Source organism: Meriones unguiculatus, chromosome 14 (assembly GCF_030254825.1).
Source record: "Meriones unguiculatus strain TT.TT164.6M chromosome 14, Bangor_MerUng_6.1, whole genome shotgun sequence".
NCBI classification, from domain to species: Eukaryota; Metazoa; Chordata; class Mammalia; order Rodentia; family Muridae; genus Meriones; species Meriones unguiculatus.
In genome coordinates this window covers 82,348,579-82,364,638 of record NC_083361.1, presented here as the reverse complement: position 1 = coordinate 82,364,638, position 16,060 = coordinate 82,348,579, and the positions used below count along the sequence as shown (strand labels likewise).

The 16,060-nt window shown below is 47.9% G+C and overlaps 1 protein-coding gene across 1 annotated transcript in view; it reads right to left on the bottom strand.

Moving 5' to 3' along the window:
• Tenm4 (teneurin transmembrane protein 4) overlaps positions 1-16,060 on the bottom strand; it is a 388,185-nt gene that overhangs the window by 80,343 nt on the left and 291,782 nt on the right. The window contains 1 exon segment of the mRNA XM_060367590.1: positions 5,541-5,757. Coding sequence (XP_060223573.1) covers positions 5,541-5,757 — 217 coding nt within the window.

Genomic DNA, 16,060 nt, shown 5'->3' with positions numbered 1-16,060 from the left:
CTTGATTTCACAAGTTAGAGCATGCCTCCTAAAGAATCTCACCATAATTAGCTTCCAGCTCCATTAAAATCCTCTATTTTCTGGTTACCCCAGAAGCTCATGCTGTTCCCCATCTTGGTTCATCAATCTAGCATGCATTTCTAACTCCTGTGTGACTGAAACCCAGTAACACACACACTCATTCACACACACACACACATCATAACAAATGCACACATGCATACACATTTCGCCCCCCCCCCCAACATATCCGCACACTCTCATGTACACACACGCTCACACATTCATACGCTCATGAATACCCTTATCATTTTGGGTCTTTCCCCTCCGTGCCCAGCATGTCCTATCTGCTGAGTCTTACAGCATCTTGTCCACCCTCTATCTGCTAACAAACCAGCAAGACTTGTCAATGTCTTATCATTCCTCAGACCTAGACAGTGTTTTCAAATGTATCCTCAACCTATATTCAGATAGCTGAGGCTTCGCCATACATTTGGGCGGGCATTTTGCCAGCACATCTTCCTGTCACCCTTTAACTTGTCCAGCTCTGGTAACCAGTAACTGTTCACACAGGAGATACCTGCCCTATACCCAGCCTCCCAGTCTTCTTAGTTCTGCTCAGAAGTCTGCATGGCCAGAAGAGGACACTGCTCGGCCTTGAGGCTTTTCTGGAGATACTCAGGCTGTCGTCCCTTTCAGCTGTCTGATTCCAGGTTCCACGGTCTGGGTCTTATTTTCTTTCCTTTCTGATTGGATAGCTGGGGACCCTTCTTCCATCTGAAACCTCAATGGCTCCTTTTCTCTCCCTCAAGTCTCAATAGCAAGCGGCCCTCGTCATATTTGCCTATGGTCACAGGTAAGGGCGGTTGGGCCTGGAATCCTGGGTATAGAGAACAATGGTATGTAAGTTATCTAATCTGGCAGTGGTGACGCCGAGGCTTGTATGTGTCCTCCCACTTTAGGGTCCCTTGAGGCTATTCATATCTACCCCTTTATGGGGTCATAACGTTTACACTGGAAGAATTTCACAACGACTGTCTTTGTTAAGCCTATGCTGAACATGTGGCCTTGCCAAGCATCGCTGTGGACTCGAGGACACAGATGAGTGGTGTTATGGTTTGGGGGGAAGGTGTTTCCTGAAAGAAACATGTGCAGAAGGTTCAGTCCTTAGCTGGTGGATCTAATAAATAAGAGGTGACAGGATCACGAGGGCTCTGACCTAGTTGATGGATGGATTCACTGATGTAATTTCCCGCATTACTGGGACGGTGAAGCCTGCAGGAGGCAGGGCTTTAGTTAGAGAAAGTAGGTGACTGAGGGGCACGTTCTTGGGGCCATTGCCCCAGGTCCCCTCCCCAGTTCTGCTCTGCCTCCTGGTTAGCATGAGGCAAGCAGCTCTGCTCTGCCATACACTCTTGCACCATGATATTCTCCCTCTCTACAGGCACTGAGTAAGTCACCCATGGACTGAGACCTCTGAACCGTGAGCCCAAGCAAATCTCTCCTCCCTTTAAGGTGCCTCATGAGTATCTGCGGGCACAGTGTTAACAGATGTCAACTAATGTTAACAGAGTGGCTGGGGGAGGGGGGGAGCTTCCCTGTTTTTCATTCTTCTCTGAAGTGTTCCTTCCTCAGCTCTGAACCACCACTGTGTTTTATTCCATGGAGTCCGGCTTCCTGAGGAGCCGAGGCTCAGTCCCACCTAGTCCATTACTTCTGGCACCAGGCGGGGTACAGAAGCACACGCGTGCATCCTCTATCGTGTAGCCTCTAGAGTTATGTACCTCTCTGAGGACTCTCCTGGTGCTTCATACCGGGCATAGGGCAGCTGCTGAGGACGGGTCTGGGATATGAGGGTGGCTTGTTTGCTTCCCTCACTCATGCAGGGTCCAGCCGGTTCTAAGCAGTGGCCTTGAATGCTCACTCTGAATACCCCAGGGCCTGACAGACGGCTGTGAATCCGCAGAGCAATGGACTTGCTCCTCGGAGGCCCGCCACCCCTGTGGGGCTCTGGAGTGCTGTACAGTGACTGTCTGCATCTTCGAGGCTGTTCAGTGAACTTCAAGACAAACTATGCAGCTTGTGGTGCAGCACACAGGATGTTGTGCAGGCTTATTACTATCATACATGGTCACGGAGCCAGACCTGCCTGCCCGCCACTGCACCCCGTGCCACTGGATCCCTCACTAACAAGGGTCCCAGCGTCAGCTGGCCGGCAAGGGTACGGCCTTTTCTTATCTTCAGATAGCGATTCAACAATCTAAACCCATTTCTTCATGAATGGCTTCCGGACTTGTCTGGAGGGCAGCTGATTCTCAAGCTTCGCTTCCAATTCAGAAAATGGAACTGGCAGCTCTTAACACCATTGCCTCTATCACCCTACCGTGAGGTAATTGTCAGAGGTGTTTCTGGGGAGCAGGTACTCCAGGCTGAGCCTCTGTGAACTTCTTTCCATTTAAGTCTCCTGGCAGCCCCCTAGCACACACATACTCACCCTGTCTTTCAGACAATGAGACTGGACCTCTGCAAGCTTAAGCCTCCCCCTCCCCCCAGTCATACAGTGGGAAAGGAATGCAACTGCCCTTCAGTCTGGGCCTGTCAAATTGCCAGGTCTGTGCTAGTTTGGAGATACGCTACCACTATGAAAGCTACCATCCCTAGATCTGTTAGGGCCCGGGCCCGGGCCCGGGTGGAGATCTTTTATTTTAATCTTTTCTATGGTGGCTATGAAATATCTACTATATTTCATGCATGCATGGCTTATTGTAAAGCCAGGAAGGGAACACTGGGCCTCTCCCACTACACTTATATCACCCTCTCACACGAGAGAAAAGAAAGCCGCAACTCGAGCTGATTCTACTTCATCCCAATGACACAAAGGAGGGTTTTGCTTCTCGGCCCCATTCGAGACTATCGAGGAAGCATCTGCTGCTTGGTGTTTCTGATGACTAGTCACCTAGGCTTATTTTACAGAGGGGTGTTTGGGGAGTCCATGGTGATTGATGGCTATTTCCTAGATCAGCAAGGAGCAGGTCATACTGATTAAGGTGAATGTCAGGAGAGAGGGATTTCAAACGAACATTTTGGAACCTTCCATTATCTATTCATTTGTAGAACAAATACCATATTACAGGCCCTTCTTGAAGTGTCACAGCTTTGCAGAGATGAATAGCCTCTGCCTTCAGAGTGTATGAAATTTAACTGAAGGTAACAGATGTATAAACAAGGACCCGAGAAATGTCTTCTCTGGCTTCTGCTCCAGTTTGATGTCTGGCAGGTGATCTAACCCTGCTGGACCTGGAATCCTCAACATAAAACCAAGTAAAATAGATAATGTGTCTGTTGGTCCCCTCCTTCCTTTCATACTTCTTTTTTTCCTCCTCCTTCTCCCTCTTTCCCCTTCCTCTCTCCCTTTTATTTCTTCATTCCTCGGGCAATTTATCTATACATACATTCCTTGAGCAAGGACTGCTGCTCTAATGAGTGAGATGCAAGACTCCCCTGGCAATGCAGATTAGATGGTGGCAGATCCTGGCGCGACTGGAGGGACAGGAAGATCCTGTCCCTCATCAGAGTCACGTACACAGGGGTGGCAGAGCTGAAGAGGAGCTTGGCTTTCCCCTAACACAGGCTTCCCGGGTCCCCGAGAGCCTTCTGTTTGGGAGAAGCAGTGCGGAGAACCCAGTGCAGGTCCCACAGCGTCTCCTCTTGTAGTGCTTAAGCAGCAGGCCCAGCACGTAACCAGGAGGAGACCCAGGAGATATGTTCCTGCTGGTACAGAGCAGGCTGGCACGAATAGGGCACTCCCTAAACAGAACAGCTACAGGCAACTGACAAGCCGTAGCCCTAATCGGATGCCATATGGGCCGGTCATGAAAGGCTGAGCAAGGAACATTTTCCTTGGTAGAAATATTATTTATACCTGCAGTTGATTAAAAGAACTCACGCCAGGGGAAGGCCCACAAGCATACACACAAAATCACACACTTGAATAAGATAGCAGCAGCTTCTTGCCTAGGAACAAAGGCAGAATTTCTGGCCAAGAAATGTCATCCTACCCGGCCCCCACTCTGCTCCTCACTCTAGCATGTGACTGGACTTATATGCGTGGGAAAGCCACTCCACCCTTTTTGGGGTGTGTTGAAGAGTGTGCCCCCTAAAGTACCCACCAATCTGTGTGGTGGGGGTGGAAAGTGATATAGCAGATGTATGCATATATCAGGGGTTGAGGTTGGGTGTCTTCTACTGCCTTCTGTCTTATTTTTCCAGACAGGGTCTGTTGCTGAACCTGAGTTTGCCATTTCAGCTATAGTGGCTGGCCAGCAAGCTCTGGTTATCTGCCTGTCTCTGTTCCCACAGCTTTTGAGTTCCAGCTTTGTGACTCTCTGCCCTGCAGAGTGGTTCTGTGGTTTAATGTGGATTCTCGTGTGTGCATGTGTGTGTGTGTGTGTGTGTGTGTGAATCCTTTCCTTACCTTTCTCTGATCAAGATGGAAGCCATCAGCCTCCTTCTAGCCCTGGTTCTACTTTTAGATGCTCATCCTGGTATCGGATAACACCAGCATCCACACAGGAGATCCCCCCCCCAACATCCTCACACCCATCTCTACCCAAGCCCTACCGATTTCTCATTCCCACAGTCTCATCTCTTCCCATTTTCCCTCAGGATAGGGACCCCTCAGCACAGGAGTCCTGAACATGGAGGCTCATGACCGGTGACTTCTGGATTCACTGTGCTGATACACGAAACATTACTGTCTTTCTTTCTGGATACTGTTGGTTCAATGCCCTGACTCGGGGAGCAAAGAACACAGTGCCATTTGGCTCTAGGATCCACCATGTGTCATCTTTTTCTGAGATTTCTTTTCTCTCTCCTCTGAGCCTCCCCTCTTTCACTTGCCTAGTTAACCATCTCTCATCTTTAAGACTTGTTTCTCCTCCTCATGTCCTAGGTTCTCCTGCCCAAGAGCACCTTCCCTGTGCCCCTTAGGCCCTTGCTGCACAGTTTTGGCCAAGCAAATTATAACTGTATTCACTTTATACCCCAGGAGACAGTATGTAACCAACAGGCAGACAGTATGGTCCACTCATTTCTGTCATTCTAGCACTGGACCCGGCACGGAGTGGGTCTCCATGAGAAAATGTCCAATGGATGACACAACTGTCAAAGAAAGACTGTGTGGACATGTGACCTGAGGTGTAGCAATGACCTCTGCCTCCTGGTGAGTAAGGTCTTCCATCAGCTCTGAGGGCAAAGAGTGTCAACGCCCTTCCACTCATATGGAGACCACAGGGTCCAAAAGAGCTGACTGCACAGCGGGTATTGATCCAAGATTCCCCTCAGACCTTTGATTTTTCACTCTCTCCATCTATCACCCAGTGGGACTCATAATTCGGAAGGCCTTGGACAGCGGTTTTGCCAATGTGGGCACTGGAGGCTGCTCCTTTGAGACTCACCCACCCTCTCGGCCTCCTCACACCCAGATGTGACTCAGTCTCCCTCCAAGAGCTGCTGCTGGCACTGAGTGCCCATGGACTCACCCTCCATCAAAGGGGTTCTCTCCAGGGATGACATGTGTGCTGTCCCTGCCCACGAGGAACTTGATGCGGTCGTAGAAGGAGTGCAGGTTCTGCTGGGATACGGGGGCCTGTGTCTCTTGGATGATGTCCAGAGGGTCAGGGGAGCCCAGACACAGTGGGTTGACATGACAGAGGGGCTGGAGGCAGCAGTCGGGGTCCATGCAGTCCACCAAGCCATCTGCAGGGGTGACAGCGCATGTAGTTTTTACGGTTACGTCCAATCAGCCATGTTTGCCTAACTTTCTCTCACAGGCAAACTTGAAACGCAGCTGTAAGCCTAGGCTTTCTCTAAGCACAAGGAGATCCGGGTATGAGATCTTGCCTCAGCCGTTCAGTCTAATAGGTGATACAGATAGGTATGCATAGGAGACTCGTCTAAAGAGATAGCAGGAAGAGTTTATGGAAAATCTCAGAGGAGAGAGAAGACATGGGTAGATGCTAAAGTAAAATGCTGGTGTTTAGGAGGGCTAGCCTCTGGTCCTCGCCTTCTCATTGGCTGAGTTGCTTCTGGTCTAGATACATTCAATGGCAGAATGAAGAGTGTTTAAGGGAACTTATCTTTAGTCAATGGCCAAGCTTCTTGGTTGACCCCAATCCCAGTTTTACCCCATAAGTAAATTAGGGACAAACATCACAATATCCATCTTTTTCTCCCATTTCCGTATAGTATCCAGCAGTGTGCAGCCTCCCAGAAGGAGGGATAGCGACAGAGTGGGCAACTAGGGACCAAATGTCAGCCATGACTCTTCCCATTGTATGACTTTGGGACGTCACTTCAGGCATAAGGTTTCAGCTTCCTAGCTTTCTCTTTTTCTAAAAAATTACAGCATTTTCATCAGTGTGTGTATGAGTGTGTAAAAGCATTTATCACAGTGTGCGTGTAGAGCTAAAGGCACAACCCATGGAATCTGCTCCTTGCACCCCGTGAGTCTTCAGGATCAAGCTCAGGTTGTTAGGGTTGGTGGCAAGTTCCTCCAGCCATGGAGTCACTTCATTTGACCAGCTTCCTAGGTTTCATGGGCAGTTAATGAGAGTGTCATCTAAGCTTTCACTCCACAGCTCACTGTAGCACCGTTTCCCCAAATCCAACACAGTGTTAGACGTAGAGTGTGTACGTAACAAAGGGGAGCTTCCCTTTCTGACCCCGAACATGGTTCACCGAAATGGGGGCCTTTTACCTGGCAGAATCACCGTCTGTTCCTCACCCCATTGTTTTCTGTGGTAACCTTAGCTCAGTTTCTAGCACCCAGGTAGCACTGCCCAGCAAAGCGCCCACCCTCTCCTGCCGTCAGCAGGTTTCGTCACACAATCCCTGCTGCCCCCCATAAGACGCTGCTTAAACACATAATTACAGCCCAAGCAGAGGGTTATTTGCATTCTGCTACTGATGTGAGCGTGACAGCTTCGGCTGCCGCATCCATAACTCTGCAGAGACACTCCATTATTCAATCCCAGCGAGCAGGGATGCTGACCATTAAATCAGCCAGCACAATTGAAGGGCCGTGAAAAGTCATGGCTAATTTGAAATTTTATTAGCTCTTGCCTCCTCTTGTTTACCACCAAAGTAGTCCCTGGAAGCCAGTCTTTTAACTTTTTATAAACACTGTACTTTGTGGTACCTGGAAGGGACTGTTTCCTGTCAGGGAGGGAGATCTACTCTGCAGACTCGGAGAAGGTGAGTCTGGAATGAGTGTGGTTCTCATCGACAGCTCTATTAGGTTGATGAAGATGACAAACGACAGTGGTGTCAGGCCAGGAATTGGGCTAAATACTTTATAAGGAATGATGGCCGTGGCTCCTACCCATTCTGCGAGGTGGAGGTAGCCATTGTCATCACTGTCAGTTCAGAGAGGAGGAACCACAAGCCAGAAGTGGTAAAGATGACTTAGTGATGGTCATAGAGTATTTGGTAAAGAAGCCGAGGAAGGATCTGAACTCAGTTCTTTCTGATGTATGGAATGCTGGAGAGACTTTCAGGAACTAGTTTTTAAAGTGGAGGACAGGAGCTTGGGAATCCCACTGAAACAATGCCTTACCATGCCACGCTCAGTGACAGCATACAGAGGGCTAAAGGTAATTTCTCTCCTGCCAGATGCCCACACCTCACCCCCAAATGAGCTACGTGACTGTCCAAATTGCTTCATTTTTCCAAACCTCAGTCTCTAAACCTTTAGCTATGCATAATGACAGACAAAGAAAGATGCTTTATTCTTTAGACTCATGAGTCTGCCCTATTGCCAGGCACGAGGAGGCTTCCTTTGGGTGTCTTGTGACAATGAGACAGATTGGCTACAAAAGCTGTAGACTGACAATCTGTCTCCAAGCCTGGGATACGACACGCATGCTCTACAGTGAACCATATGTCATACCTTAGGCATTTTATTTAGGATTGTGCCTTGCATAAGTTCTGAAAAATTCTTCTATAAACTGGGACTGTTCCTTTACTTTTCTTTAGCCCTTTATTCAGGATACTCATAAAAGCTTAACGGGCCATCGCTTATTTCCTGCCTTTCAACCTCTTCATTTCTACCTTTTTATTTGTGTCTCCTTCTGATATAGTTCCTCAGGCTTCTATTCTACTTCACTCATTTTCCCTTCATTTGTGTCTGGTCTGCCGTTTAACTTGTCCCTTGGGTAATTAATTTCAATGACTATACTTTAAGATTTGTGGATGATCTCTTTGGGACTTTTCAAAATCTGCCCGCTTCTCCCCCCTCCCTAATGGTAGATTGTGCCATCCTTATGGTTTTTACACATGGGTTTATCTCTGTAGCCATATAAAAGCTTATTTATGGCACAGTCTCTCTCGGATTAAGTTCTTGGGAGTGGTAATCCTTTCATATGCCATAGTTTGTCAACCCCAGCCTGAGGTCAGCTAGAATTCTCACTGCGGATCTTACATGGTTGGCTAAGCCCCCTACATAGTTTCTGGTAGTCTGCCGTGCCAGGGCACCACTCACCAGGGACAGCCATCTTGGTGGTTTTCTTAGCGTGGCATTAGTACTCCGGTATGCAAGATTAGGTCAGGACCTTCATGCTGTAAGCTCTGTCTCTTACAGACATTTCCATTTGTTCCCTAGCTCGAAGGCTGAGGACGGCCTCCACGCCTCCCCCTCTGTTCTAAGCACGTTTTAGAGCTAGCCTCTCAGCATTCCAGCGTTCTGTGTCGTGTCAGCAGCAATGCCTTGCTGTGCATGCTCTGTCACTACGAGCATGTCACAGCTTCTCTGCCCCCTGTCCTGGCTGCAGTTTCATCTTTATTCCTGAGTTTCAGGGTTCCCCTGCCCCCCACCCCTTCTCCTTTTCTGACTTTTAACGGTAAATTGTTATATCTTGTGGTCAATAGGGTACTATGATTACCTACTTGAACATTTTGCTGGAAACAAATGTCCCTACAAAAGCTCTGATCTTTTTGCCTCCATCTGTTAAATGAATCAGCATGAAGCCTCCTTCACAGAGATGCTATGAGATGTACGTGCACGTGTGTGCGTGTGCGTGAGAGATTCCTATGTAAGGACCCAGCCAAGGACAGTTACTAGTGGCTCTGACAGGTACTTCCTGTCAGCAAGTATCATGGTATCCTGGCAACCAGCGGCCATTTGATGGAGGCCTGGTCTCTTTCTCTGCATATATTCCAGGCAGGATTCTGGGTACAGTGTGACCTCAGAGCACTGAAACAGATAAAGCCAGCCATAGTGACACATGCAAGTTAGGGTACTGGAGCTCTCAGGGGCCTTTCAAACTAGTGACTGTGGAAAGAAGAAACCACATGAACCACACTCTTACCAGAAACTCTGGGACTGTAGAATTGCTCTCTGTGTACATGGTGGGTTAGTGATTGTTGCAAGGCCAGAAACTGCCTGCCTGTACCTTGTTATGCTGATGTTTCCTCCTCGTACGTTTGACAGGTATTTGCTGAGCTGTAAATATGGACGACTCTCCCGCCATCGATTTTTAAGTGAGACACATATTTTGATATAAATGTGGGGTCCGTCCACAAACCTCACTCTCGAAGCTGTGTTATACAAGACCAGCATTGGGACAAAATCTTTGTTTTCAAAAGTAGCATATGGCAGCCTGTACCACTGTATATGCCTCTTCCACAACATGTGTGTGTGTGTGTGTGTGTGTGTGTGTGTGTGTGCGCGCGCGCACGTGCATGCTCCTTCACAATTCAGTTTTCTTGGGCATAGATGATAAGTTTCAGAAGCTATGTATGATAAGGAGAAGTCATGCTTTGGGACAGAAAAGTAAATTCTGGGGAAGAAACAATCCCTCTGTAATTTTGGAGACTAATGGTTTGGAAGATTTTATATTTTCTGAGAACCTCATGACTTACTGTACATTACAAATAAGTTGGTGGATTTATTAATTTTCTATGTTTCATATTTTTGATAATTTCACTTAGAGGCCCTCATTTTATTATAGAAGGAAGGTCAGTCAAAGAGAGAGAATTACTCTCAATGTCCTTTAAATTTTTCAATTTGTCTTCTAACTTAAGAACTCAACTTTTGGGAAAAAATATTTTTTTTTCTCTAGAAACTACCCTTTTCTTTGAGTTTCTGGAAACTCACAATCTTCCATGATGATAGCATAAAGAAAGAGAAGAAAATGTGGAAACTGCCTTTAGGGCTCTTAGCGGGTGGAAGGACGTGGCAGGGCCATATCCAGCAATGACCCGGATGACGAGTGGCGGGCAAAGCAAAGGGAAGAGGGGTATGGCTAGAAGAAAGGCAGAATCAGGATAAGGAGCAGCGGAGGCCAGGGTCCCTGGGATAGTGTATGAAACTTTCTGAAGGGGCTCATGTACTCCTGACCCTTTAAGTTGAGACCCAGGGTACTCAAACACTTCCAGCTGTGGTCTGTGCTACTGCATCTCATGTGCCCATCAGTGCCTGCCCACAGGTAGGTATCAACTGACCTGCAGAAGTGGGGGAGGGGAGACATTCAGGCTAGCAGCTGTCGCTCTAGCCATGTGCTGCACAGGACTGAGCTGCGATGTGCTCGCAAAAGCCCAAGGGTCGTAGGCTGTCCAGCTTCTTGGGATTGTCCAGAGAGCAGTGGTTACAAGGAGGGCGTGAGAAGCGATGGCTTAATGTCTTCCCCACGCAGTGACTACGGCTGTGAAGCCCTGTGCTGGGTGCATCGCTCTTCTTTGAGAACATATCCTACGGACCTGATTAAAATGGCTTCCTCTTTGCTATGTGACTCCAACAGCTGCTGTCCCTGAATGGGCACTTGGCAATAAGTCTCTTCCTGTTTTGTGAGCATGCTCCTTGGTGAGAATGAATGAAGTAGCCTACCTGATGGTCACCTCCTAGCATCTCCATGCCACTGGCTGTCTTCATCAGGGCTAGCCTGTTGTGAGTTCTACTAAAACTAATGGGTGAGCTAAGCCTTTCATTTTTACAAAGGAGAGTCTTGGTTTGAGGTTGAGGAGGAGTAATTTACCCAGTGTATGCTGCCAGCAAAGTGGCAGAGCTGGGAATTCAGTCCCTCATCTTCCTTTCTACATGGATGCCAGTCATTTCCACATTCTGTATCTGTTTATATCAATGCTTTGGGTATCCTGGTTCCCCTCATCCCTGTTCCCATTCCACAGGGCCAGGAAATGCCCTGCTTATCTCTGCATCTTTGCTCTACAGCACCTTGTCGCTGTATAAAGGAACAAATGCACGGATGATTAAGCTAGGCTCTCAACTCTAACTGACAGATCAGTTTGGCCAGGCACACTGAGGGTGGGAGCTGTGACTGAAGCCATGCAGGAAGAGACCATCCCTCTCATGGAGAAGAAGGGAAGCTCAGGAGGTGACGGAGATCCCCCAGGCAGGGACCCACCTGAGCCCAAGGTGGGTTATATCCTGGAGGATAGAATGCTTAAATGCGAACTAGGATTGCTAGGAATCAGCAGTTTTTACTGTGGCTCTTTGAAGGCTTCCTTAAACTGGTGTTGCAAGTCAGTCTCTCCATCAGGTTGCGTCAGCCACAGATCTTGCTGTTGTTTGCAGTCCTGCCACAGAACTTTCCTACAGGAAGCTGGGAGCAGCCCTGGAGGAGGCCCTGGGGAGGGAGGGGGAGCGTGCCGCCCCTTTCTGTACATATCCCAGAGAAGTTTCTGTCGTTTGCTGTAATGAATTCTGTGCCTCCTTTCAAAAGGCCTTGTGAAATCTTTATCTGCTCCTTAGAACACAAGATTTTTAAAGGTCAATTTCTCTCTTGTCTCTTATCACGAGAAACGTGGTTTAGAGATAGTCTGGAGGGTTACCAGATGGTGGGGCTTTGTGTGAATGCTCCATTCCCACTGTGGGAGATGGGGTGGAAGGCAGGGGTGGGGGAGGGAGAGAGGGATGGAGAGCTTTGTTCTCAGTTTTCTTGAAATTTCTCCTGGGTTGCATCTGTCAATTTGGGTATCACCACCATGATTGTCTTTCATGGGGCCGAGAGCAATGGAAGAGATTATTATATATTGAAGCCGCTTAGAGAGGCTTTATCAAAAAGGATCTGGCTGTTTAAATTCCAGTGGAGTTTTTATTCTGGCATCTTCTTTACAGACTTTATAGCTCCTGTCTCGTCTAGCTCTCCTGCTGGTCCACTGTGTGAGGCTGGGTAACTTATTTCATTTCTCTCATACTCAGTGTCCTTGTATGTAATGTCTCTGCCTACAAGGGGGAGCTTTGAGAATGATGCATATGTGGACATTTTATTCTACAAATATGTAATTGTTTGGAATAGATTTCTTTTTCAAGACCAGGTCTTACTCGGTAGCCCTTGTTGGCCTTGAACTTGTGATCCTCTTGTCTCAGTCTCCAAGTTATTGGTGTGAATCAGAATCATTGTTGTTAGAATTGCTGGTGTGAATCACCACACGCAGCTCGGAATGCAGATTTTAACAAGGAAAATAAAAACATGGTCAAAATCCACCAATATATAAAAGATTTGTCATACCTTTATGTGAAAAAGATAGAATAAAGCTTCACAGAGCAAAATTTCAATGAAAAATAGTTATAAAATAAATACATTTTTACGATAAACACGATGCTCTGTGATTTCAGGTGGAAAGGATCAGAGAGTGACACTTAGAAATGACAAGTTGAGTAACTCACCCTAGGTGAAGAGGAGCAGGGGAATCTGAATTCGGGGGAGGAGATTTTGATCTTTGTGTTACACTGCCTAATCACAGGCGTTTTGAAGTTATAACCTGTAGTTTTTGCTGTGACCTTGCAAGGGAGGCATCATTCCCTCAGCTGACAGTCACTCTGCACAGATGGACCACTGTTCCACCATCTTTGAATTCTCCTGGATGGTCGCTGTGTGTCAGTAGAGAAGATGTGTGTGACAGCATTTCATGAAGGGATTTGCATAGGGTAAGATCCTCGGCCACTGAGAACACACAGAGGAAGTAGTGCTCTGGTGCTGTGTGGGTGTCAGAGCCCCCCACCCCCTCGCTTGCCCCTCTGGGTCCTCTCAGAACCCAGTTCTCTGGGGTGAAATCTGAGGCATTCGAGATGCACTGAGCAACCCAACAGAGGCTCAGGAGACCAGCTGCTTCCTAGACACATTCAGGATGCTTCTAGTTTTCAGTTCAGACAACAGACAACCACACGTGAAAACAAAACAAACCAATAAAACTGCTCCCAATTCAACCATATTGTGTAACTTTTTTTTTTTTTTTGTCTCACAGATTAAAAACACGGCAATAGCATTCTTAATGAACCTTGGGATCCAAGTTGAATTTGAACAAGATTGCTTTAGGCCTAGGAAGTTGGAATAAAGGAGGAAATGGGAGTTTCCAGGTAGCCTGCTGGGTTTTGGCGATTGACAAGGGAGCCAGGTCTGAGCTCTGGGTATAGTGAAAAGCTCTTATGCAGCCAGGCCTCCGAGATGCTGGCAGACTGCTCCCGGTCAGTGCTGTGAACTGTGTAGAACAACACCTAAACCCTGTGTCCTTTTCCTCGGGAGACTGCGAGGGACATCGATACGACCTCCCTCACAGTGTCACCGCATGGGTACATCATTGAGCTATAACCTGTCAAATGATACGGGGGTTCTCCCATGGTCTAGAAGGCTCTGTGGCATTTCCTCAAAGACTGTTCAGATCTGGGTAAACAATCCCACATTTTGATGAGGAGGAGGAGGAAGAGGAGGGGGGAGGGGAAGGAGGAGGGGGGAGGGGGAGGAGGAGGAGGAGGAGGAAGAGGAGGAGGAGGAGGAGGAGGAGGAGGAGGAGGAGGAGGAGGAGGAGGAGAGGAGGAGGAGGAGAACTCTCTAGGAGAAGCAGGCATGCTCTAGATGCACAAGGCCATAGGCAGTGGCGCAGCTCCAGCCTGGGCTCCTAGTCTGGGCCAAGCTATTGGCTTTCTGTGTGACCATAATGAGATGTATGAGGTCATATATCTGTGTTTCCCATTTCCTTGTCTATGCCATGCAGGGGAGGAGAAGAAAGGAGACAAAGTTTCTTCTAGTCTAGACTCAACATTAAGCTCTGCTAATTTCTCCTTCAAGCCCCTCAGTTATTTCAGCCACACAGTGGGCCTCCTGCACTTTGTCCCCCAAGGGCCTCTTGCATTTTCTCAGCCTGAATTACTTTCTGGCATTATGCTGCATTCCCTGCCTTAGCTAACATGAAGGTGCTTACTTCATTCTGCTGTCATTGGAGTTAGTCATTGGGGTAACAATTCTTTCCAGTTGACTGTGAGCTTTCTGAGGGAGGGAGACTGGGCCATGCTCACCTTAGATCCCCTCAGGAGAGACTGTGATGCCCTGTGAAAGGCAAAAGCCAAGAAAATGTGTGCTTGGCTGATAGAAAACAGCCCAGTGCTACATTTGGCCTCTGTGTGTGCTCCTTGCACAGTGGCCTGGCTTTTCCTTCTACCAAATTGTCTCTGCTTGGGCAAGACCAAGAGATAAAGGGCCACTGAGAACAATCTTTGTGCCTTCTGGTCCTGTAGCTTATTTTATCCATGCTACCTTGCAAAAGAGGGGCCCTCTGATCTTTCTTCTGGACTCTGCCAATAGATAGAGAGCCCACTGAGCTTAGGAACTTAGGCATGCCTGACTTAGGAAGCCTTGGTTCACAGTTGAGAACCAAGTGCCAAAGATGTGTCCTCCCAAGATGGTTGTATGTATTTCCGGTTGTGATGACCCCTGGGAGGTCTTCCTGGCTCAAACTGTCCCTTTGTTCTCTCTGAGGCATTTGACAATATCAGCTGAATACCTGGATGATCATTTGTGCCAGCTGGGACCCAAGATATCCAGTCCCCTCCCGTTTCCTGTCTTTCTAGGTTACACACTGTGCAAGCACAGAGACCTTCGGATTTACTTCTGCCACCCTGGGAGCTGGGGCTTGAAGCAGTGCAGATGCTCAGTGAACATTTGTGGAGCAAATGAATGAACTCACAGCACAGCTTTTGTACGGCTCTGCCACAAAGTACATACAAACTCATTTTGCTCTATAATATGCTTCAAAAAACGTACGAGGTATGTTCTTCCACAATTGGGGATTTTCTGGTTGTTCTCTTTTGCTTTCTGCTGGCTCATGGCTCAGAGCAGCTGGAGAAGTCTGCTAGTCCCTAGGGTCTGGATCATTTCCTATAACATGGGGCTTGGGGCTACTGTGGGCCCAGGTTTTCTGTGAAAACTGTGTTTTTTGTTTTTGTTTTCAGTGCTGGCTGTCTCTGGAGCATGACCACCAGGGTGTAGAGTCTGGTGCTACATTTTATGGAGAGGAACGAACAAGCCCTGGTCTGTAGCCTGTTCTTGCATGTGTGTATGGGGGACTATGTGTTCTCTGAACATTGCAAGGGCGTTTAGTTCCTTATCTGCCCAGATGTTCCACAGCTGTTTGAAAGTTTGGGCCAAGACCTCAGACTCTGGGGAAGGGAATGACTTCCCAGAGGAGCTTCTCTCCTTTTTCCTTCTTTTCCATAAACATTACTGTTTATCGCTGGCCTTGCAGCCACACACACAAAACACAGTGGGATGCTGAGGGTATTATATAGACAGGGGAGGCTGACCACTTTCCCACAGACAGAGCCTGAGTGCTCCGTCTTACCTGAAGACGAGGATGCTTGGAACCGTTATCCATGTTGCCCTGCCCTTTCTACGTCATCTCTTGAGAACAAAACACCCCTTCCCTCACATAAATCCTTCCTGCCCTAGTATCACCTTCCTGATAAATGTTTTCCTATTCTCACAACTAACACAACGCTCCAACAGCACTTAGCATAAGCCTTTAACACTCAGCCTCGGGACTTTCTCCTCCCTGAGGGTTTCTGGAGGATGGACGGGACTCAAGCATCTCTGCGCCTGGTGTAAGACGTGGTCCTCCACAAGAGACTCTGCATGTTTGGGCATGTGAACAATGTCAAGTTTCAGCTTGAGTAAGGGACACGCCAACACTGTGAGGTTTCAGAGGACACACACCTCTGCTTAGAGATCACGGACCCCATGGGCACCTTGTTCATAAATTATTCTCGTAGTCC